This window comes from Xiphophorus hellerii, chromosome 22, assembly GCF_003331165.1.
Source record: "Xiphophorus hellerii strain 12219 chromosome 22, Xiphophorus_hellerii-4.1, whole genome shotgun sequence".
Classification (NCBI taxonomy): domain Eukaryota; kingdom Metazoa; phylum Chordata; class Actinopteri; order Cyprinodontiformes; family Poeciliidae; genus Xiphophorus; species Xiphophorus hellerii.
Window position 1 is genome coordinate 4,392,884 of NC_045693.1, and position 22,974 is coordinate 4,415,857.

General features: G+C 38.5%; 1 protein-coding gene across 1 annotated transcript in view; it reads left to right on the forward strand.

The window, feature by feature from the left end:
• The first annotated feature begins 2,234 nt into the window (after nucleotides 1-2,234).
• cpeb3 (cytoplasmic polyadenylation element binding protein 3) overlaps nucleotides 2,235-22,974 on the forward strand; it is a 45,922-nt gene continuing 25,182 nt past the window's right edge. The window contains 3 exon segments of the mRNA XM_032553533.1: nucleotides 2,235-3,377; nucleotides 10,216-10,369; nucleotides 20,467-20,523. Coding sequence (XP_032409424.1) covers nucleotides 2,508-3,377; nucleotides 10,216-10,369; nucleotides 20,467-20,523 — 1,081 coding nt within the window. The 5' untranslated portion in view covers nucleotides 2,235-2,507.

A 22,974-nucleotide genomic window follows, 5' to 3' on the forward strand; every position in this document is an offset into this window, starting at 1 on the left:
AGTTTTAATCATTGTTAATTAGAATTTATCATAGCAACAATAAATCAAAAATTCTCATCATGATAAGAAATGTATCATATAATAAACGATACGATAAATAAATAGTGAATCTTAAACCGTTAGTAAGTTTCCCTGTGTAAATTATTTCACTTCATTTCCATTTATTTATTTATTTATGACAGATTTTTAAAAACAAAAATAGTAATAATGGCAATTGTATTTAACAAACGGACATACAGCATCAGAATAACTACTAATAACTGCCAACGTACAAATTATAAATTCTTCTTAATTTGTGTTATATAACAACAAATAAAATAAAATAAAGCATATGCTTTTATTCGTGCAATAAAGCTTTATCTCAGACAACAGAAATTAAGGCTGCTTGGTAGAGTTGGGTAGTAACAAGTTAAATTTCTCAATTACATTAACTTGAGTAACTTTTTTATTTAAATGTACTTTTAGGTGTAATTTTACTACACTGTACTTTTTACGATTACCCTAAGTAATTTTATTATGAAGTATCTCTACTCTTGCTTTAGCAAAATGTCTATATTTTTCACCCACTGAATGAAAAACAAACATGTTTTCACCAACACAGAGACAAACCTACAGTTTTTGTTAAAGTTTCATAAGATTTTTGTTTTGAAAGAAAAGTCTTTTGCCTAATTTTATTTTTTGTTACTTATATAAATTATTGTCAATTTCCACTTAACATTTTATTTTGCTTCGTCTCATGATGTAATTTTTAATTGATCATTTGATCAATTATTCAGTACTTGAGTAGACATTTTACCAAATACTTTTTTACTCTTATTTGAGTACTGCAGTTACGTCTTACTTTTATTTAAGTAAGGATATGTTGAAGTAATGTAATGTAAACTTAATGTAAACCGTTTCCAATAGTTTATTTGGTAGTTTGGAAGCAGCTTTGGGTGACCAGCTACCGCACCGAGATAAAACTCCAACTCCCACAAGCCCTTTCGGCCATCACCCATGCGCCGCAGTCAATCAGCTGTTGAGGCAACTGCTGACCACCTCGGCACAAGCGTAGCTCGTTTGTCATATCCCTACCCAGGCGAGGCAAACAGAAATATCTATTCACAGTCTGAAAAAGGTGAACGATAAAAGGTAATAATTCCCGCTTCACTTCGAGCAGAGGCGCAAAGTGGGTGCATGTTGTTCTGCCGTGTGCAGTGGGACACATATGGATCTACAGAACCGATTTTCGTGGGGAAGTGAGCTTCATGACATGTATATATATATATATGTATATATATATTAACACCGGGATATCTCGGCCAACGCGACAGAAACCAAGGGTCGGGTTAGTGGTCAGTGTTTTTATGGGGTCCGTGGACTGAACCACTGCTGATTGTGGTCCTTTCATGACCTTGGAAGCGGTTCTGTTGGAGGAAAAAACACGGATTATAATCGGTGGGGCGTGCGGATCTCATACTACTGCGATTATATTTAAAGTCCGACTCATATCAGTGGTTATTATGCTGAGTGACGGGTCTGTGTCACGCCAGCTTTATAGTGTTATTATTATTATTATTATTATTATTCAGAGGCCACAGCTTGGCTTGTCAGCGTCACTATCGGTATGTATAAATGTAAATATTCAACCTCTGATGGTTTTATGCCATAAAACCATCGGCATTTACCTCGGTGTTTTAATGTTTAGCAATAACCAAACGCTTTCTATTTATTTTTCAGTTAATTTCTAAAGAACATTTGTTTTATGCAATGTGTTGCCAAGACAACCAAACAATTTCTAATATTTGTGCATTGTTCGCTTTAAAATGCGACGTATTCGTGTCAATGCGGAATTCTCCTTTTTTTTCTCTTTTCTTAAATGTCCCTCTTGTAAGTTGTGGGACCCAATTTAATATTTAGATATTTAATTTAAACATATAGATTAAATACATTAGCTTGTAACTGAAATATTTGTCTTTTTAATTAAATAATTGATTAAAAATGCAATTCTTTTTTTGCTTGTGTGACTTAATTTATTCGTGTAAAAGATGCTGGAAGTGTAGCTTGAAAAAAATGAAAGAAAGAAAGAGCTGACAAATGTTTTTTGGGTTTTTTTTTTTAGGGAGTCGTTAACAATAAACCAGAACTGTCAAGGTGTCTTTTCACCTTGCTGAAGGACAGCTGTATTTACTGACGTATGCAAATGAGTGTCAGGGGAGGTCCTTATGCGAGAAAAGGCACAGAATCAGTTTCACATTGCAGCTCTGGAGTTCCTGCGTGGAAGAAAAAAACGAGACGTGGCGAAATCTAGTGATTATCTACTGCCATATTCTTCGTGGAGATTTAAGAGTCATTTTGTTCTCCCTGGAAGGAAGGAAGTGTTTGTGTTTTATCTTTTGAGGGCGATCCAGTTTAATGTTTTATTCCCTTTCGGTTGCCGTAGGAGTTCTCTCTATGATCTCCCTAGAAATAGAAATCTTAATTTTGACTCAAAGTGTTTGTTTCCCCCCGTCGCAGCTCAGCAAACCATGCAGGATGATTTACTGATGGACAAAAACAAAGCCCAGCCTCAGCAGCAGCAGCAAGATCCGACACAAGTAGACCCTCCTCCCTCCACGCCGACCCCGTCATCGGAACCCACTTCATCTTCATCCGAGTCGGAGAGCCCGTCGACCGGCAGCAGCCAAGCGGCTTCCGCGCTGAGCAACAGCGGCAGTGGCGGCGGCAAGGACCGAGTCCCGATGGAGTCGCCGATCCTGCCCGGGCTGGGCTTCCACCAGCACCCGCTTCAGGAGCCCGGCGGACCCCTTGGTTCCCCTCCGTCGTCGTTCGGGAGCACTTGGTCCACGGGGACCACGAACGCCGTGGAGGACAGCTTTTTCCAGAGAGTACCGTCGGTGAATGGGACGATGCTTTTCCAGAACTTCCCGCACGTCAACCCGGTGTTTGGGGGGAATTTCTCCCCGCAGATCGGGCTTTCTCAGCAGCAGCAGCAGCAGCAGCAGCGGAGATCCCCGGTCAGTCCCAGCCAAGGCCCCTTTCCCCAGAGAAACGCTTACCAGACCATCATGAACAACAGCAAGGGGACCTCGTCGTCTTCCCCCGCTTCCTCCTCCGCCTGGAATAACCACCAGAACGCCGGGTGGAGCACCGCGTCCAACCCGTGGAGCGGGCTGCAGCCGGGCAGAGACCCGCGCCGAGCCGTGGGCGTCGGGGTCGGGGTCGGGGTCGGAGTGCCGTCTCCGCTCAACCCCATCTCCCCGATGAAGAAGCCTTACACCAGCAATGTCATAGCGCCCCCCAAATTCCCGAGACCCGGCGGTCCTCTGGCTCAAAAGCCCTGGATGGAGGACAGCGCGTTCAGGGCCGACAACAGCAACAACATACTGCCTTTCCAGGTAATAATATTTAAAATCAACCTCTAAATTAGGCTGTTTATTCTGTACAATGATCCCAAAAGGTGTTTAAAACCTTGTAGATTTCTTGTTTTTGTTCCCAATTCTCAAACAATTAGAGTTGGGTAGTAACTACTAACTTTGTTTTGAAAAAAGTTACTTTTAGGAGTATTCTTGCTTCGCTGTAGCTCTTGCTTTTCCTTGAGTAATTTTATTATGAAGTATCGCTGCTCTTACTTGAGTAAAATTTCTGGATTCTCTATTCTCTTAACATGTTTTAACCAAAAATTAAACACAGACACACATCTGCAGTTCTTGTTAAAGTTTCATATTTTTTTATTGAAAGAAACTGATTTAGAAGAAAAATCTTTATTTTTTGTTATTTAAATGAATTATTGTCATTTTGGTCCTGTTTAGGACCAAAATTTACATTTAACATTTTATTTTGATCCATCTGATTTTGTAGTTTTTAAATATTAATTGATAATTTGATCAGTTATCAGTACTTGAGTTGACTTTTTACCAAATACTTTTTTACTCTTAGTTGAATAATTTCCTGAATGGCTACGTCTTATTTTTACTTCAGTAAAAATATGTTAAAGTAGCTCTACTCTTACTTAAGTAAAATTTTTCAGCTCTGGTATTTTCACGCCTTTTCATACCGTCTGGTAGACTCGGTTTGTTTGGGAATCAAAGTTGCAACATTTGTTGTATGTCTTGCTGCTACCAAACTAGTTGAAAAACCTGTTCCCCTCCTCGCCTATGGGGGCACTGCACCAGAAAATACACAAGGAAAGGACACAAAAACCTCTGAAGAAGACACTGAGCGCAACTTCCTTCTTAAACAAAAATGGAGTAGCGCCAGATTTTAGTGGTTGTAGAATTTCTCTTTTGTTTGTTGGGCGTTTGTGTGGCTTGTATTTACCCAGAATGCCCTGCGCTGTAGTCCACTTCCTGCTTTTGGAGCCGTCTCTGGTCCGCCTGCCATTCGCATATGTATTCGAACTGCTCCAGCGTTCACTTCAACCAAATCGAAACTGAGGTTCATACGCGGACCAGAGTTTGCTTTTTTTTATCCGCATCAGAGTTTAATTACGGGTTCACACCTCCCCAAACGAACCGGACTTTCTAGACAAACAAACTCGTTTGATTAAAGCGGACTAAACACGGCTGGTTTCAATTCAATTAATGTCGGTGAAAGAATACCTGAGCAAATACAAAAAGCACTTTCCAAATTTCTTTGGTGGGAAATCTGTCCTAAGTAGATAATACATTTTGCTGTATGATAAATTGTCGCTGTGATTATTGCTATAAATGATAATATTGTCTTTTTGAGAACACTTTGAACAAATGTCACGGTTCCTCCCAGAAAACTTTCTATACCAGCTAGTAGGGGCGTTAGGGCAGTTTTTGAGTTAAAAATGTTTAATGTTAACAGAGAATTTGAAAATATCAGCAGGTAATCATGTGTTATTAGAAAACATGGTTAACAACATCTTAACACCAACTATAAAGTCTTAACATGAATTAATAGTGTGGACCAGGGCCGGATTTAAAAAAAATAAGGGCCTCTGAGCTGGAGGCAGTTTTGGTGCCCCATCCCAGAAAAAAAAAAAGCAAAATTTTACTCATTACTTGTTTTAATTTATCAATTAATTTATCTATAGCTTATTGTGACAGGGCTAGTTGCTATTGATAGAGTGCGTTGCAATTGTGATGTAGTTCACAATAAATCAATTAAACCCATGGTAAATTAAAATGAGCTCAATAGTTTCCATTTGCATTTTTTAAAATAAATTTTCTCTTTTTTTTATCAAAAGCTGGATAACAAAAGTCTTCAGTCTGGTGCTTTGGTCTCAACTGGCCCCTTTTTGAAGTATAATTTTGCTGTATAACTGATTTTATTTGTTGTTTTGTTTACTTATTTTGAATATTTAAAATGTCTTCCACTTCCAGTGTTAAACGTTCTGTAGAATTTAAAGTTTATTGATCCTTGTTTTGGCATCAGCATGTCGCTACAGTCACTAAGTGTCAGAGTAAAGACAAACATGTCATGCATGGAAAACTGTCTATTTTTCTTTAATTTCACAGATAATATAATACTGAACATTCGAAGATGTTCAGTATTATATTGGGAGGAACACAGAAGCCTTTGAGAACAATCTTATTTTCCTGGTGTGAGAAGTTTTTTTTTTCTGAGCGAATAAAAGGCGTTTTTATTCCGAGGTAAAACGTGTTGCTAGCTTATAAATTGTTTAAGGAAATAAACTGCCGGCTAACAAGGAAATTGGCATTTGAATTTGAATTGGTTCACTGGGACAGTACAAACATTGTGAAGTGCAACTGCATTTATAATGTAATTTCCTCAATATCCCGCACTGATATGCAAATAGTTCTTTAGACCTACGCTGTTTATTCATAGCAGGGACTCAGAGAAATGCCTTATAGCTGCCGGGATTCACTTTAGGAAGCCTTTCCAGCTCGACGGCGTGAACAAACATGAGCCCTCACAGCGTCTGGTCAGTCACGTGTGTGATCTATGTTTAGCTGACTGACAAACAGGCGTAAAGTAAACCAACAGAATACCCTCCCACCCCTTACAATGTCACCGACTTCTACAAAAACCAAGTCGCTGCTCCGTTGACAGGAGAGCACGAAGGTTGAGCCGAAATGTTGCAAAAACGCAGCTTTGCTCTGGTTGGGATTACAGCCGGAGTGAAACGTACCCGGCTGCTGGTTTGAGTCCATGTCAGTCGGTCTCTGTGACACATTTTCCTCTGTCTGTCTGTCGGTGCAGCCTCAGCCGGATTACAGCTCCAGTTATCTCTTGGAGACGAGGTCAGGAGGTCACATGTCACGCTTTATGAAGCGGAGAGGAACTGCAACGCTCTCCCACTCTCATCCAGTCCAGCTTTGCTAGATGAAACTCTAGGATTAAGAGGGACATGCAGTATCAAAGCAGATAAAACCAATTATTAAATTTAAAATATCTTCTGAGGACTAATTGGTGTTCATGCAATGTAGGGTTGTAACTTGACCCCTCCTGATTTATGTAAACGGGACATATTATGCAAAATTTCATATTTTGTTACATTGCTATACTTCAGTTTGTTTCTCAATTGCTTCTAAAAGCAACCATAAGTGCTTAAAAAATTGTCGTTTTTTGGTGTCTGGAAAATGAGTCGTTTCAAAAACATCTCGGCTGGGGTCACCGTTACCTACCAACCCAAGCGGAGCCCAGTCCGTCGCCTAGCAACCAAAGTTATGTCAGCTGGTTTTACCACTGAAGTGTTTTTTTCTTGTTGACTTACAATCCAGAAACCACTTCTTGCGTTCTTGTTGGTTGTGCAGGAGGCTTCACTTCTGCTTTTCAAAGATGTGCTGTTGTATAATTGTGGATCTGCAGCCATTTTCACGTGCGAGTGTAAATGTTGAGTTGGCCGGTGTGCCCAGCAGCAGTTTATTTGCTAAAACAGCTTACCATACAGGAAACAAGATGTTTTTCTCATGCTGGAAATGAAAATATAAATGGAACTAGTACTTTTTAATCAATATTCAAGAGTTAATAATTAAAACAATTAACTTTCTGAAAAGTTACTTGTAAGTTAGTTTTGTCTTATTTCAAGTGTAGAAAGATATTTCCACTTCAAACTAGAAGAAAATACTTGATACATTTTTTACAGTGTACAGCTTAAAATACACATGGAAAAATAAAATCTGACCTGGTATTTTTTGTCTAGTTTCTAGTGCAAATATCGTAGTTAGTTCAACGAAATAAAACAAAACTAACTTATTCAGCAAGATATAGAGGCTTGTTCAGAGTCAATAAATGCTTTATGTTGGTGAAAAAGTCCTAGTTCATGTCAGATTATTTCACTTTAATCATGGCAAAGTTTCTTGTAAAGGTGAAATAGTCTGCCAATGAAAAAAGCTCTTTTCCATCAAAATTAAGGAATCATTTACTTAAAACAAGCTCCTATATTTTACTGAAATGCTACTTGTAAGTTAGTTTTGCTTTATTTCAAGTGAACTAAGATATTTTCTCTAGAAATTATGCCAAAAATACTTGGTGAGATTTTGTGTTTTTGCAGTGCATGAATTTTCCACTTCTGAAATGGGTTTATTCACTTTAAAAATTGGACCATTTTTGGCAAATAACCAACTTCTAAGCTTATGTTCTGTTATTATTTGCTCAAATTGTACTTATAAACTCACATAGGCTATTCCAGTCGCATAGAGTTGTTTGTTTTTAAAGTTTACCTTTAAGAGATAAGTGGCACTCATATGCAAAGTCAGGGTTCTGGATGTCAGCTGTTGTTTATGTAAACAAAGCTCAGGCGCGTCACTGCCTGGCCTAAAAAACGCTGGTAGCTCCTTCTTTAAATCCGCCTGGGTTCGAATATCAACTTGTTATGTGCTTGTACCTGCCTGCTGCCTCCTCAGAGCCGGAGGAATGCGAGGAATTCAACCCAACGTGGCGGCGTCTCAGGAGATCTGATGATGCTGATGGAAATTATCGCGCGCGTCTTCTGATTGCAAGCGAGATGGCTGGCGAACAGGAATAGCCTCCTGCTTAAATTCTGCTTCACGGTCGTGCCGCCGCTTGACATCAGAAATCTCTTTTAGAAGAGAGACCTGGTCAAGAAAACACTCGGAAAGAGCTAAACTGTCTAAAACAAGTCGATAAAACTCAATAAATAAAGCAAATGTAGCGATTTGACCTCTTGGAGAAGGCAGTAACATTCCTTTTTTACTGCTTTTTTTAATGAAACTCATAAAATCTGAGTGTGTTTTGATTTTAAGAACTTTTTGTATATTATTCCAAAACCGGAACATGGCAGGAAAATGGTGTTTTGCTTGACTTTGGATATTTAAGAGCAGCCAGGAATGTAAGTTAGCAGTGTCCAAACTTTTTACTCAAAAGTAATCGCAGGCCAAACCCCCCCCCCCCCAAAAAGGGTTAGGGTTAAAAAAAAGTATTGTAGAAGATATCTGATATTAATTTAAAAGTTTTTTTTTAAAAATCCCTGTTTTTTCTAGAAAATTTCCGAGATTACTCAAAATTTCTGAGTTTGTTTGGGCAGAAATTTAGTACTTACTACTACTTTAGTTTAGCATGTTTCAGTTTCTTTAAGGCTCAATTGAATAAATTTATTTTCAGTAATAAGAACAGGATTTAGGTCACTTTCTGTCAAACGTCTGCTACATTTATCCAAGATTAATAAAAAATGAAAGCTGACTTGGGTATGGCAAAGTTGACTTTTCAGTAAGTCTCTTGTATAAACTCATTTTTACCTTTTGTTAAAACTTAGGTATAAAAGGATGAATGTTTTATGTTGTACTTTACATTTTCCTGTGTAAGAAAATTATGTTAGTAACAATTTTAATCTAATCAGAACTCTGCCCGCTTCGCCATGACGGACGTTAAAACAACCTACACGCTCCTTTAAAGCCTGTCAAAAAACATAGATCTGGTTACCTAATATTGCTTTTATTTAGTTGATTTTGCGTTAAAATGCTCAGAGGGTGCTGTGCAGAAAAAGACCAGGATGAAAACCAAACTTAATGAGGAAAAGATACAGGATGGCGGTCAGTACGCATCCGTACTTAATGCATGTTTGCTGCATTAAGTACTGTCTGTCATGCTGAACTGACAGATTTTATCCTCATAATTAACAGAATGTTAAATTATATCACTGTGTAATAAATTTGCAAGACTTTAATTATTTTTGATTAAGTTGCTGAATTTTTTTTACTTATTTTTTGGTCCATATGTAAACCATTTTCATCTGCTGTAAAGCATTTAATGAACTAATGTTTAAGTAATTTACCTACTAACCTGGGAAAGTAGCTAAATAGGTGCGTTAGAAATGAGCACACCAATCCATTAATTAAATTTTTACACAATTTACACATAATTAAAATGTGGTTTATTTAGAGCTACTTATTCCAATCTGAACAGAAATATCACACCGTTACCCGTTCCAGAACCATTTTTTTGTTTTTGCCTTTTTCTTTTTTGCCTTATTTTTTCTCATCTTGTTTTATTTATTTTTGTCTGAATTAAATTCTCCTTTGCTTGTTATAATGGGGAAAGTTGAGCTATTAAATTAGGTCAACTTTTGTTCCTCCAATAATGTGATGTGTTCAAACGCAGAGTCTAAACTCGTAAACGCCACCTCCAGCTGGGGCCCATCAGGGAAAAGAAAAACTGAACAGCTCAGCGGTTTAAGTGTTTACCATTTGCACCAAGTGGGCAGATTTTTATCTGTGTGGTGCTGTCGGGTCCTGAGTGGCAATGGGTGGGCAACACTTTTGAATGCTCAGCCGAACGGGGCAACAACAATAGCTGCGGTGTCCAAACAATGCGGCTTCCCGGCTCGCGTAGCGAACACAGGACACAGCTGCCAAGACCGCAGCCTTCCAGCTCTGGCTGGAGGTTTTTTCTCTCATGTTTCTCAGATGAAAGCGTCAACAAACGAGGGAAATTCAGTCAATCCTCCCCCAACGACAGACTCGGCGTTAACACTGTTGGAGTTCCCGTTATCAACTGGTGGAACTTGAACATTATTTTCACAGAATCCTCCTTTAAGGTGAACATTTTTAGAGGTTTTCTAAAATGCAGTGAATCCTGGGTACTGAATTGACTTAAAATGTTTCTTTCTTTTAAAAACACAGACATCAATATACTGAATTACAAATTTATTTGATAAGTCTAGTCTTGTCAAGTATCACATCCAATCTGTTGTGATATTGATTTATTGTATAGTGTCTTTGTTCATTTTCATGACTAACTTTGATAACTAATTCCAGACATCTGCATGTTTTTGCTGTTTTCCAGGACCGGAATCGGCCCTTTGATCCTTTTAACTTGAACTCTTTGGAGAATCCCTTAATGGATATGATAAAGACTGACCATGACAAAGGTAAACCACACCCGGCCGGCGGTCCACCAGTGACTATTGCCGATATTATATGGAGGAATCATTTTGCAGGTTAGGAATATTCACTCATCTATTGCTATCACATGTTTGTATCTGTTTGTTTGTTTGCTTCATGAGCTAAAATAACTTTTTAATCAGTTGAGACATGGAGCCTTCCCTGCAAAATTTAATAACATTTTTTTGGGACCTGTGTTGGCATGCTGTAGAACATTTTCAAGCCTTTTTGTCTTTCTACTGCAGGAGATAATTTAATATTTCTGCAAAGTCTTTCAAATGTGGATACAAAAACCTAACTTGGCACAGATGTTCCCAAAGGCTTGCTTTGAAAAATTTAAGATGGCCGCCATCATAGACTTCATATTTAGAACTATATGAATCAGATATACATTTCTTGTTCTTGTGTTTCCTGTTTCTGGTGGACATTTTCCAAGATGGCAGCCATGGTTGTCATTGAAAATAAACATTTGCACTAAAATTGATAGTAGTTATTATTGCCAGTGGTGGGCACAGCTAACCAAAAGTTAGGTTCACTAACCACTAATTCACTAAACAAGAATCTTGGCTCACATATAAATAAAAATTAGCAGCAGCTAATGCTAAACCGCTAAACACAAAAAAATAGCAGAAGCTACTGAATGCTAGACAAAAAGTAGAAAAAGCTCATGCTAAACTGCTAAACCCAAAATAGCAGTAGCTACTGAATGCTAGACAAAAAGTAGCAGAAGCTAATGCTAAACTGCTAAACACAAAAAAATAGCAGAAGCTACTGAATGCTAGACAAAAAGTAGCAGAAGCTAATGCTAAACTGCTAAACACAAAATAGCAGTAGCTACTGAATGCTAGACAAAAATTAGCAGCAGCTAATGCTAAACTGCTAACCACGAAACATGTTGTGTGAAGAAACAGCAAAGTCCTCAGTTTCTGATTTTGCTATATGTTATTGATTTGAAGTTGCATGAACATGATTAGCAAAGTAGAAAGTGACATAAAGTTCATACAAGTCATGGAAATGGGTCACATTTGTTTCAATAATTGTTTTAAACAACTCAAAAATGGCGGCCATCTTGAAATTTAAGTGGCTAATGTGAAAAACACAGGTCTGAACAGGCTGATTTTTATGATAGTTTCCACACTTGAACAATTTGTACAGTGATCTTCTGCACTCTTTTTGATTGTTCATAGAAATATATTGCTTATTTACAGCTTCAAAAATAATATTTGAACTGATTCATCATAAAAACAAGAATCCGTCTTCGGTCTTCTTCTTAGGGCGAACTCATTGTTTTTCCAGCTCTGTCGTCCATTGTACGAACCAGGATGAGGCCTTGTGAGGTTAGCTTTTTGCTCTCATCCTAACAATGGAAAAGTAAAGGTGGGAGGGGTGTGCCCGTGTTTTTCCCGTTTACAGACTGCGTTATTTCCAGTCCTGTACTGAGTGAACATTGTTGGGACAGAGTGATCTTCAGGGCCCCCGCTATCTGCTTCACGGGAACTGTGTCGTAACGTCCCGCAGGGCCGTGTTTGTCGTGTTTGTCGAAGCACGACAAACACAGAGGGAGATATGAGGAAAGCCAGGCAGGCTTGGCGTTTTACCATAAGCTGAGCGTTTCCCTGCATGCTTCGCTGTGTTGTCATAATGCAGAATGCAAGGTGCTGCAGAACGCTCCTCCACCCTGCTGGCAGAACCGCTCGCCTTTTGAGTCGGGCCCGGCTTCCACGCAGGAAACATCGTGGTTAATATGGAGAATTTAAACTGTTAAAGTAAAGCTGGTCGATTTTATAGAATAGGATTTAAGAAAATAATCACTTCACTGCCATTTGTTCCAAAAAGCAGCTGGATTTTTAGTGAGAAATAATCAGTAAACTAGTTACATTTACTTCAGTAACTTTTTTGAAAATATTTTTAGTTTTACTTGAGTAATTTTATTATGAAGTATTGCTACTCTTGAGTAAAATTTCTGGTTTCTGCCGTTTTTGTTAAAGTTTCATAAGTTTTTTTTATTGAAAGAAACAGATTTGGAAACCTTTTTTTGCCTGATTTTGAAACTGATAATCATCAATGTTGATTGGTATGAAACACTCATATCATGACAAAAGCATATCGTCCAGCCCCAATTTCAACAAATATTAGCGTTCTCTGTGAATCTTTTGACCATAAACCATAGAAAACAAATAATTTCAAACTTCAAACAGTGTTTGTGTAATCACACTACTCTGCAATTACGTAAATCCTTTCGTAAAGTTACCTTTGTTTATTGTAACTACCATTAACCATGTTTTTATTTTGGTAGGTTTCTTGTTGAGGTAACTATGGTAACAGAGTGCAGTTCTACCTGATAAAAAGAAATTAAATTTTAGCTTCAGTTGAGATGGGAACAAGGTTAGTAATGAAATGTTGATATAAGTGATTGCTGTATTAATGGAAAGAATTGTACTAAAGTAATTAGCTATGTATAGATTATGTATAGCTAATAGCTAATGTAGCTAAAAGCTAACGTTTGTTGACGTAAAGGTTTTGGCCTTTACATGCTGACATACATGCTCATCATGGTCTGAGTTGTAGCTAATAATGCCAGTAATAAAATCCTGGTAGTTTTCCAGAGACTTTCCTCCAACCTTCAGGGTTGAGTCTGCTGTTGCTGCAGAGAAACGGCTCACAGGCGGAAAACCGCCAGTCAAAACCAATTAATGCAATAGACCCGGTTTTGCATTCCTAACTGAACGGTTACCACCCACCTCCATCCCATCGCTGACATTTCTCACATACTTCTCATTGTGCCTGGAATAGCTGCTCTTCCTTTTGTGTTTTATGAGTCAGAGAGAGGGAGGGAGAGGGAGGCGGGTTTTAAAAGATGAAAACTCACCTGAGCTGTGATGTGGGTAGAAATCAGTCGGTCGGCTTCGTGTATGGAGAACAATCAATGGTAACACTTTATTTGAAGGGGTGTGAGTAATACTGACCACACTCTGTCATAATCATGATATAACACCTGTCTTTGTAAATATTTGACAGAAGTGTCAGACATTAAATAATACCACTTTTAGTGCAACGCTGAAACTTTTAATTGTCTTTTAATACTTTGCTTGAATAGTGTCATTATTTACCAAATAATGGAAAGTTGACACTTTTAATTGACTTTTAATGCAACTTTGAACTAAAAATGTCATTATTCACCAAATGACACTTCATGACAATCAGAATTGAGTAGTAACTAATTACATTTACTTAAGTATCTTTTTGAAAGAAGTACTTTTAGTATGCTGTACTTTTACTTTTATTTGAGTAATTTCATTACAAAGTACTTTTACTCTTACTTGAATAAAATTTCTGTATTTTCTACCCACTGAATGAAAAACATTTTTTAATCAGAAATCCACCAGACACAGACACACACTTGCAGTTTTATTAAAGTTTCATAAGTTTTTTTTTCATTGAGAAAAACTGATTTGGAAAAAAATTTTTTTTTAAAGTTTGCAAATTTTTGTTATTTATACGAATTACTGTCTCAAAATATAAAAATTTTCACTTAACTCTATAATTTGGTCCGTCTGGTGATGTAATTTTTAAATATCAAATGGTATTTTTGATAGACTTTTTACCAAACACCTTTTTACGCTTGAGTAATTTATTGAACGAATACTTTTTACTTTTACTTGATTAAAAAATATGTTGAAGTAGTGTTACTCTTACTTTACTGCAGTTTTTGTGTACTCTGGCCAGCTGTTGTGACAGCAGTCATAAACATTCATGAAGACTCGTTCATGTTTATGACGATGTCATGTTAATTTTATTCACACATCTTCACATAAAGTCTGAATCGACTTGTGTTGATTATGAGAGGCGCATTGTGTCGCATCTGATCTTTGAGACTTTCTGAAAGCTCCCGGTTTGGGTTTGGGTTATGGATATGTGAACAAACAACCCTTTTTAACTCCAGCACTACACACAAACACACACACCCTCTCACACACACTCCTCTTATCTCAGGCTGTCCAGTCAGCAGATGTGTGACGGTGCGTCTCTCAGCGCCTGCCGTCACGAACCACAGGAGGCAGGAGCGGTAGGTCTGCTCTGACTCAGCTGCTCTCACTCACACGTCATAAAAGAGGAGCTCAACATTAACCTTAAGTTTGCTGCAGATTATGTTTTTTTTTAACAAGGTAGTTTTTCAAAATTATTGGTTAAAGAGAGGATGTATTATGCAAAGTGTGAGTTTTGCATATTTTTGTACTTTAATTTGTGGCTCAACTGCTTCTAAAAACAACCCGATTGTTTAAAAAAGCCGTTTTTTAGCAATAAGTTTATGTTTTTTTTATGTTTGGAAAATGAGCCGTTTCAAAAACCTCTGCAATGTAACAGGGGCTGCCTGTTACCTAGCAACCCCAGCAAAGCCCAGCCCGTTACCTAGCAACCCAACTTAAGTTCCAGTATGTTTGGTCAGCTGGTTTTACTGTTGTGTGCGCTGTACAATGGCTACTGGAAAAGACAAGTGTTTTCTCCGGGATTTACCATCCAGAAACCACAGAAACGTTTTGGTTGTGCAGGAGTCTCTACTAATGCTTTTCAAAGATGTATGGTTGTATAATTGCACATCTGTTTGCGAGCATTTTCACGTGTGAGTGTAAACGTTGAATTGGGGCATCTTATTTGTATTTCAAGTGACAAAAAAACTCTAAAACATCTCAATCTGAAAGGAACTTAAAGTTGGCAGAACCAGGGAGACAAAAATTTTATTTAAGAAATATTTTGTAAAAAAAATCTCAGAAATCAAAATTTTCTAAAGGAAATTTTTGACATTTAAAATTCTTTAGTCAAATTTCAAATATCAATCTAAAAAATATTATTTATTTTTATTATAATTTTTTTGTGCAATTTAACTTTTTTTTCTAGAAAATTTTGAGATTTCTCTCAAAATTCCTGAGTTTTTTTTGGCAAAAATTTCCTACTATTTTAAATTTGCATGTTTGCTGTATTCAAAGAAATACACCTAGTTTTCAGTTTGTTTTGGGTTTGATTGAACACATTTGTTTTTAGTAAATTAGGGTTACTTTCTTTCAAAACATTTGCTATATTTAGTCAAATTTAAGACAGAATAAAAGCTGATTCGGGTGCAGCAAAGTTGGCTTTTCAGTAAAAGTCCCTGGATAAACTTGGTTATAAGAATACAAATACTTTGTGTTGTACTTTACATTTTTTTTGTGTAAGAAAATTATGCTGGTAATTTTCACCTTGATTACAAATTAATTAAATTAAATATCCATCTACATCAACGGGCCAAATTTTTAAAATCATTTTTGAACTGCAAAGAGTTTTGTGTTTTTGGGCCGGATGAACTGAGTCACAGCTTGGGGAAAAGCAAACAGTGACACTGGCTTGTTGTGGTTGCTGATGGGGCCACCGATCAATGGAAAACATGAATTTCATGCACAGCAGCGGCCGCATGAGTAACGATCTATTTAAGTAACAACTTGGTAACAACTGGATGTTCCACTACTGCGTCATTTTCAAGTAAATTCACTGCAGGGAAACAAGCGTCTCGATTCAGAAAATGGATCTTCGTTCCCAAGGGTCAATGTTCAATCGACAGGTTGGATTTGACCCCTTAAACTTTTCAGCTGATATAATTAACACAGTATGAAACAATTTCATGTACTTTAAACTGCCTGTAATGACTTCACAGAGATAAGATGATGCATTTATTGGTTGTGTTAAAGGTTGAAAGCAACAGCTTCATCTGAGTGAGTTGGCCGTAGCTGCTGTTAGCATGACTTAGCTTCTCCAGTTTAAAAACAAGTCTGGGCTTGTTTCTTATGTCTTTTTGAAATGATGTCTGCTGTTTATCCAGATTTCACACAACATAAATGCATTTAAAAGCTTATCTAAGGTTAAGCAGGATTCATGAAAGTCTTTCTTTTTATTTAGGAAATACATAAGGATGCTTTTAATGTGATAACTGGATATACAGTTGATCTGGCACAATTAGTTAATTTATTTAATTTTCTTTGCATTACTGTAATCTTTAAAAGACCTTTAAGTGTGCTTGTAATTATTTTGCGGTGACTTGTTGAGTTGATTTTGAGCTTTAATGATGCTTTTTACCCATTGATTGTCCTTGTGTGCCTCTTTGTGGTCGGTAGTCTTGTTTATTCAGATGGCTTGGCTGCACATTTCTGCGTTGACATAAGAGCATTGACAGGAGGTTTTTATTTTTGTCTCCTGCTAATCACAGCTATTATTTATTTCCACACCTTGCTCTCGACACACCCGTAACTGCAACTGGGATTTTCCTTCCGAGATGTTAATAGGGCGGTTTAATGGCGCAGAATGAAGTTGGATTTCAGAACGCCTTCACACCCAGCTTAACCTTCATCCAGGCTAACTATTATTAGCGACACTTGCTGATTACATTAACATTTGTCTGCATATTTTAGGCATTTGGACTCCAAACAAACATGAATATGAACATATATTGGACAGCTCTGTTTCCACTACTTTCACGCACATGGCAGCCATGTTTGTCTGATCTTTACTGAAACTACTGTATCATAAAAGTTTTTGGTCGGGTCCCCCTACAGGTCTGGAGAACTACGGGTTGATGGAGGGAGTTTGCAACATTTCATAGTTTCATAGTTATAAAGTACTTCACAACTATGAAACTATGAAGTAGTTCATAAAGCTAGTCACATGTGAAAATGGCTGCAAACAGATGTGCAATAATCCAACAGTACATCTTTGAAAAGCATCGGGGAAACCTCCTGGTCAACCAACACAAATGCATCAAGTGGTTTCTGAATGCTAAGTCAACAACAAAATGCTTGTATTCTCTAGAGTAAAAACAGCTGACCAAGCTGTTGGAACTCAAGTTGGGTTGCTAGGTAACGGGCAACCCCTGCTGATTTGTGATGTTACAATCCAGAGGTTTTTGAAACGACTCATTTTCCAGACACCAAAAAACATGAACTTAATGCCAAAGAACGAGGGGGTGGATCAGTAGAGATCCAAATGGTAGTACAAAACTGTAAATTTAGCATTATATGGCCCCGTTAAAAAGTAAAAAGAAAGAACCAGGACAGCCACCCTCAGATCCAACTGGGTGCCTGACGGGGAAGCTGTTGAGCCAACAGGGACATGGATGGCGTCTCTTGAGCCGCCGCTCCTGGAGATGTTGAGAATAGCTCACAGAGGAAATGTCACTGCAGCAGCAGCATCCCCCCACCCTGCCAATCAACTCCTCAGGGGAAGCAGATGGCACAAGCCCAGAGTTATTGTTAGGTAAATTGTATTTTTAGTAATTATCAAATATTTGTTGTATCATGTAGCCTTGTAGTTACATTTAGATAATGTTTCTGTGTGTTAAATAACTTTGATTCTATCCTGAGACTGCCCTGGGAAATAGGGGTGACAGCTACTCTCAGCAGCTGTTGCCCTGCAGGACTTCCTACAAGACAGAGGTGTTAATTGCTCTGTGCTGCTTTGTGATACAAAGCCGTTGCTTTGAAGCTATGCAATGTGTCTTGTTTCACACCGGGCCTGGAGCAAGAAAGATTTAGAGTATAGATAACATGTGTCTAGAAGTGAATATTATTTAGCGCTGCAACCATGTGATGAATGCTTTGACTCCACCCTTTTAGAGTTGCAGCGCCCCGTGTGGCAGGGTTTCCTAAAGATCAATAAAAGAGAGGAACAGACAGATGTGTTTCCAGAGTAGTCGGAGATTTGTAACTGGAAACATCTCTCTGTCTGCTCTCCTCGCGAGTATAAAAGAATCTAACTCTCTTGTCTTTCTTGTGTTTGTTAAATTGTCTCTAATAGGTATTTTAGACCTGACAGTTATTTAAAGCCTTCAGGAAGGCAACTGTCTCCCTGTGTCACCCAACATGACTAATGCAGACGGAAAGGCAATCCGTATGTTGTTGGGACAATTGCCACTTCACTGATCAAAGCAGTCCTCTGCTTTGAATGCAGTGGCGTTGGGCTAAAGTTCACAACCTGCGTTGATTCTCTCCAGCCGCTCAGATGTTTTGAGCTGAAACAAACAGACCACCCACACGTTTACCAATACGTGGTTCTGCTCTGCTGCTTTCCGGGGCTCTTGAACTTGGGCAGCAGCCCGGTGCGACCCGCAGACGTCGGGCCGGTGAAATGGGAAGGGATCGGCTGGTCGGAGAACCTTCTGGAGAGTTAAATAACACGCATCATGTGGTGTTTTCGTCATGCGGTGTTTACATCTTTCTGATTCAGAAAAAGTGTGACACAATCTGTTTCTGTGTGGAACACATCCATGCATTCATAGGAGCCGGTGGCTGCAGGTGGAGGCTTGTCTGCCTTCACTAGCCTGGATTATGGGGCTGGAAACAGGTGGAGCTGCAGGGAGCTCATCTGGTTTCAGACAGCTCTAACTGCAAGTTGGGTAGTAACTATTTACATTTACTCAATTACATTTACTTAAGTAACTTTTTTGAAAAAACATACTTTAATGAGTGCTTTTACTATGTTGTATAATTTACTTTTACTTGAGTATTTTTATTATAAAGTATTTCTACTCCTACTCGAGTAAAATGTCTGGATTTTCTACCCACTGAATGAAGAACACCCCGCCTCTCGCCCGGAACGTCAGCTGGAGTTAGGAACCATCTCCTCTGACCCCACTAGGGACAAGAGTGTAAGAAAATGGATGGATGGATGAAAAACAAACGTGTTTTAATAAAATATTCACCAGGCACAGACACACACCTGAAGTTTTTGTTAAAGTTTTTTTATTGAAAGAAACCAATTTGGAAACAGTCTTTTGACTGATTTTGTTATTTTTTGTTACTTGAATAAATTATTGTCATTTTGGTCCTTAAAGTACCAAAATTTCCACTTAACTTCATGTTTTGATCTTTCTGATTACGTAGTTTTTGAATATTAAGTGATTGAAAATTTGGTCTGTAGCTCACTACCCGAGTAGACTTTTTTTTTTTTACCAAATACGTTTTTACTCTTGAGTAATTTCTTGGACGGCTGCTTCTAACTTTTACTTGAGTAAAAATATGTTGAAGTAATTATACTCTTACTCGAGTACAATTTTTGGCTACTCTACCTCTGCATTATTACAAGAGGCTCATCTCAATGTTGTCATAATCCATCTTCTGTGAGGAAATCCTAAAGTTTTGTAATCACACTTTGAGAGTGTCCTTCGAAGGCTAATTATGTCACAGTGACGTGATGAAGACCCCCCAGACTAGCTTGGTGTCCTTCGCAGACCACCATATGCGGGTTGGAGGGCAGATTTTTGTTCTTGTAACAGTGGCGGACGAAGCCGGAGTGTAATATAGTTTTAAATGAAAGTATATTAAAATCTGGTATTATAAAAGTTAAAAACTTAAAGCAGTTGTGCTGTCTCAACTGATTCTAAAAACAGCCCAAGGGTTTTAAAAAACCACCCAGACGTTTTTTAGTTTGTGGTAATAGCTTAAGGTTTTCTGAAAAATGAGCTTCCTGAATGTTGAGTCACAATTGACCGGCACTCCGCCGTTACCTAGCAATCCAAGCAGAACTCCTGCACATTTGGCATCTGGTTTTACTGCTGTACAATGGCTGCTGGAAAAGACAAGCGTTTTGTTGCTGACTTTCCATCCAGAAACCACTTGCTGTATTATTGTTTGTTGTGCAGGAGGCGATGCTACTTTGCAAAGATGTATGGTTGTATAATTGCTCATCTGGTTGCAACTAATTTTATGTGTGAGTGTAAACATTGAGTTGGGAACCGGATCAAAAATACGTTGTAATATTTTATGCTTTTGCTGTGTAAACAGGCTGATTCTCTCCTAAACCAGGTTGCCAGGTGTATTTTTCTTTCCGTTTTCCAAATGTTACGTCAGAGACAGATAATCAGGAAGGTCTCCCATTTAGACATCTTACACCACCTGCTTTCCATGAAAGCACTGACAGATGTGTCCATGTGAGACGGGGACATTGTCCCTGGTGAGATCCTATCCCTTTACCTGCTTTTGTCTGGGTGAGCGTATCAGATATGGGACACCAGGGTTTCCTGTTTCTCTTGTCTGCGATTGGTTAATTTGCTCCATGTCGGTTCATTTCTGCACGTTTTTTGTAATTGAGGATCAAATAAAGATTGTAACAGTTTCTTATGTTTCTTTAACAGGGCGGATTGGACTCAACTTTCACCATCCTGGAGCAGAACACATATTGCCCCTGAATAGTAAGTCCTATTAGTTTTACTGGTAATTCTGAGTTAAAGTTAAATTGCGTAATGAGTAATGCGTTTTGGATTCCCTAACACCATAACTCAGGGGTGTCCAAAGTACGGCCCCGGGGGCCAAATGTGGCCCCTGGAAACATTTTGTGTGGCCCTGCTACCACAATTCAATAATTACCCAAGTCCAGGTGATTCATGCTGATGGAGATTTTTTGTTTTGTTACAAATAAATTAAAAATGTTTGTTGTTTTGCATTTTGTTTTTGCATATCTATGTAGTGACTTGTACTCAAAAGCAGACTTTGGTGTATGAAAATCTGCTTTTAATTTATTAAACCCGGCTAAATATATCAAAATTTCATACAAAAAGTGACAAGAATCCGCTTTTTATAGCTGAGAAGTTTTTATTTTTAGTATTTTTTCCCAAAAACAGACAATTTGGATGCCTTTCTTTTAATTTTTGGGGATACGTTGATTGATTTACACAACAATTTTAACAAAAGTCTTCTTTATTATTTTAATTATTGTAAGCTCAGTTTTTTGTTTAGCAGGTAAATTATGTATTTTTTGGCCCATCTGACAAAAAGTTTGGACACCCTGCCATAAACGTAGGAGGACAGACCTCGGGTCACTGTGGGAACCACACTTGACTCTGGGAATAGCTCCTCCAAAAATACCCCCACATGTAAAACTAGTTTGCCCCTCTGTGACCGAACCAGAGCCAGGAAGGAAACCCGGCTGGATCCAAACCGCAGCTGTAGCTGTCCAGGCCTTGGAGCTGCAGTATGTAACTTTTATAAAATAAAAATTTTGTTTTTCTACTCATTTGTTAAAATTGTCACTATTTTGTGATAGTATATGAGACAAATAATCTGTGAAAAGATCGATTTCCTCCACCTCCTCCCTGAGCTACTATTGCAAAAACAACCAATCAGAGCCAGGAGGCGGGGCTTAGTGGCTCGTTTTCTCATTTTAATTTATTGTGATTAATCGCTTATTGCGACATGTTTATTTGGGTTGATGACCTTCCACTTGAGGTGCACCTATGTTAGTAATGCTCTAGTTCAGGGATGCCCAAAGCGTGGCCCGGGGGCCATTTGTGGCCCTTGAAAGCATTTTGTTTGACCCCTGACCACAAGTCAAGAATGGTAAAAAATTTTGGCCAGCAAAGCAGAAAACAATTAGTGACGCCGAAATATTTGGAAATTGTTTTCCTTTTAATAAGATTTTCCACAAAAAAAAAAGCTTATTGTTGAGCAGAAAAAAACCCAAACTATTTTATTTTTCTAATTATTTTAATTCAATGACTTGTTGTCCACCAGTAATGTAAATTTTCCCATTGTGGCCCCTGGGGGAAAAAGTTTGGACAGCTTTGCTCTAGTTTCTACTTCGGGCTTGTCCAGTTGGGGTTTTGGTTTTCTGGGCCCCATTTTCTCTTTTATCCACTCAAGATCTTCTAAACGTGTCAGGGACGAACGTCAGCGTCAGCTTTTAGGAATTCCTGCTTCATTTCCTCCCGTTAGCGCCGAGGCGCCACGCTGTGCGAGAATCTCCGGGGACGGTGCGTTCGTTTCTTCCAAAGAGAAGAAGAAAGCATGCGGAGGTCCTCCTCTCTGAGGTTTTTTGTTGTTGCGGTTCGTCTCTGACTTCAGACCCGCGGCACCCAGGAGGGATCACCCAGATTTCCTTTCCCTCCCAGGCAGCACACAGTTTGGAGTTTGTGCTTATTCCTAACCCCTCTCCCTCGTGGCTTGCATTGTCTCCGCCGCGGAGGCATCTCATGCTTTCCCAGCCCGGAGCGCTCTCCGTTTCTGTCTGGTTGCTAGGCGACTTTGTTTATGCTGAGGCCAGGCGGTGAAAGGGCGATGCTGCAGAGAGACTTCCCAGGTTTCTCTAATGAAAACTTAGCCAGGCAGAAGAGACAATACAGTCAGATAGTGGTGGTCTGACAATGCCAAGCCGCCTATTGGTTTTTGAGGAGACAAGTCAGCTATTGTGGCCGATGAGTTAAGGGGTACAGGAGGATCTGCTCCCCCTGCTGTTTGTTGGCATTTAACTTCTTCTGTGCTTTAATGTTCAAACAGCAGGATTTCAGGTTTTATCTGTAAAGGTGACCTATTATTTCTTCTTGAACAGGTTAGGGTTGCTCTATGTTTGATACAGAACATGTTCGTTACATATTTTTGCACAAAATCAGTCTTTGATGATGAGATTTTAGTCTGGTCAATTCTGCCCATCATATGTTTTAGGGACTTCTGTCACGTTACATCCGAATAAGCTGCTGCTTTGCATTTTCAACTCAGTCTGAAAATGCGAACAGATGTGCAATTATACAACCGTATAGTGCTTTAATAAGACAAACAAAGACTCTTTCCATGAAATCAGTCAGTTCCATACACTCACACAAAAAAAAAACATTCCAGCAGCCGTTGTAAAGCACATCCAGCTGACCAAA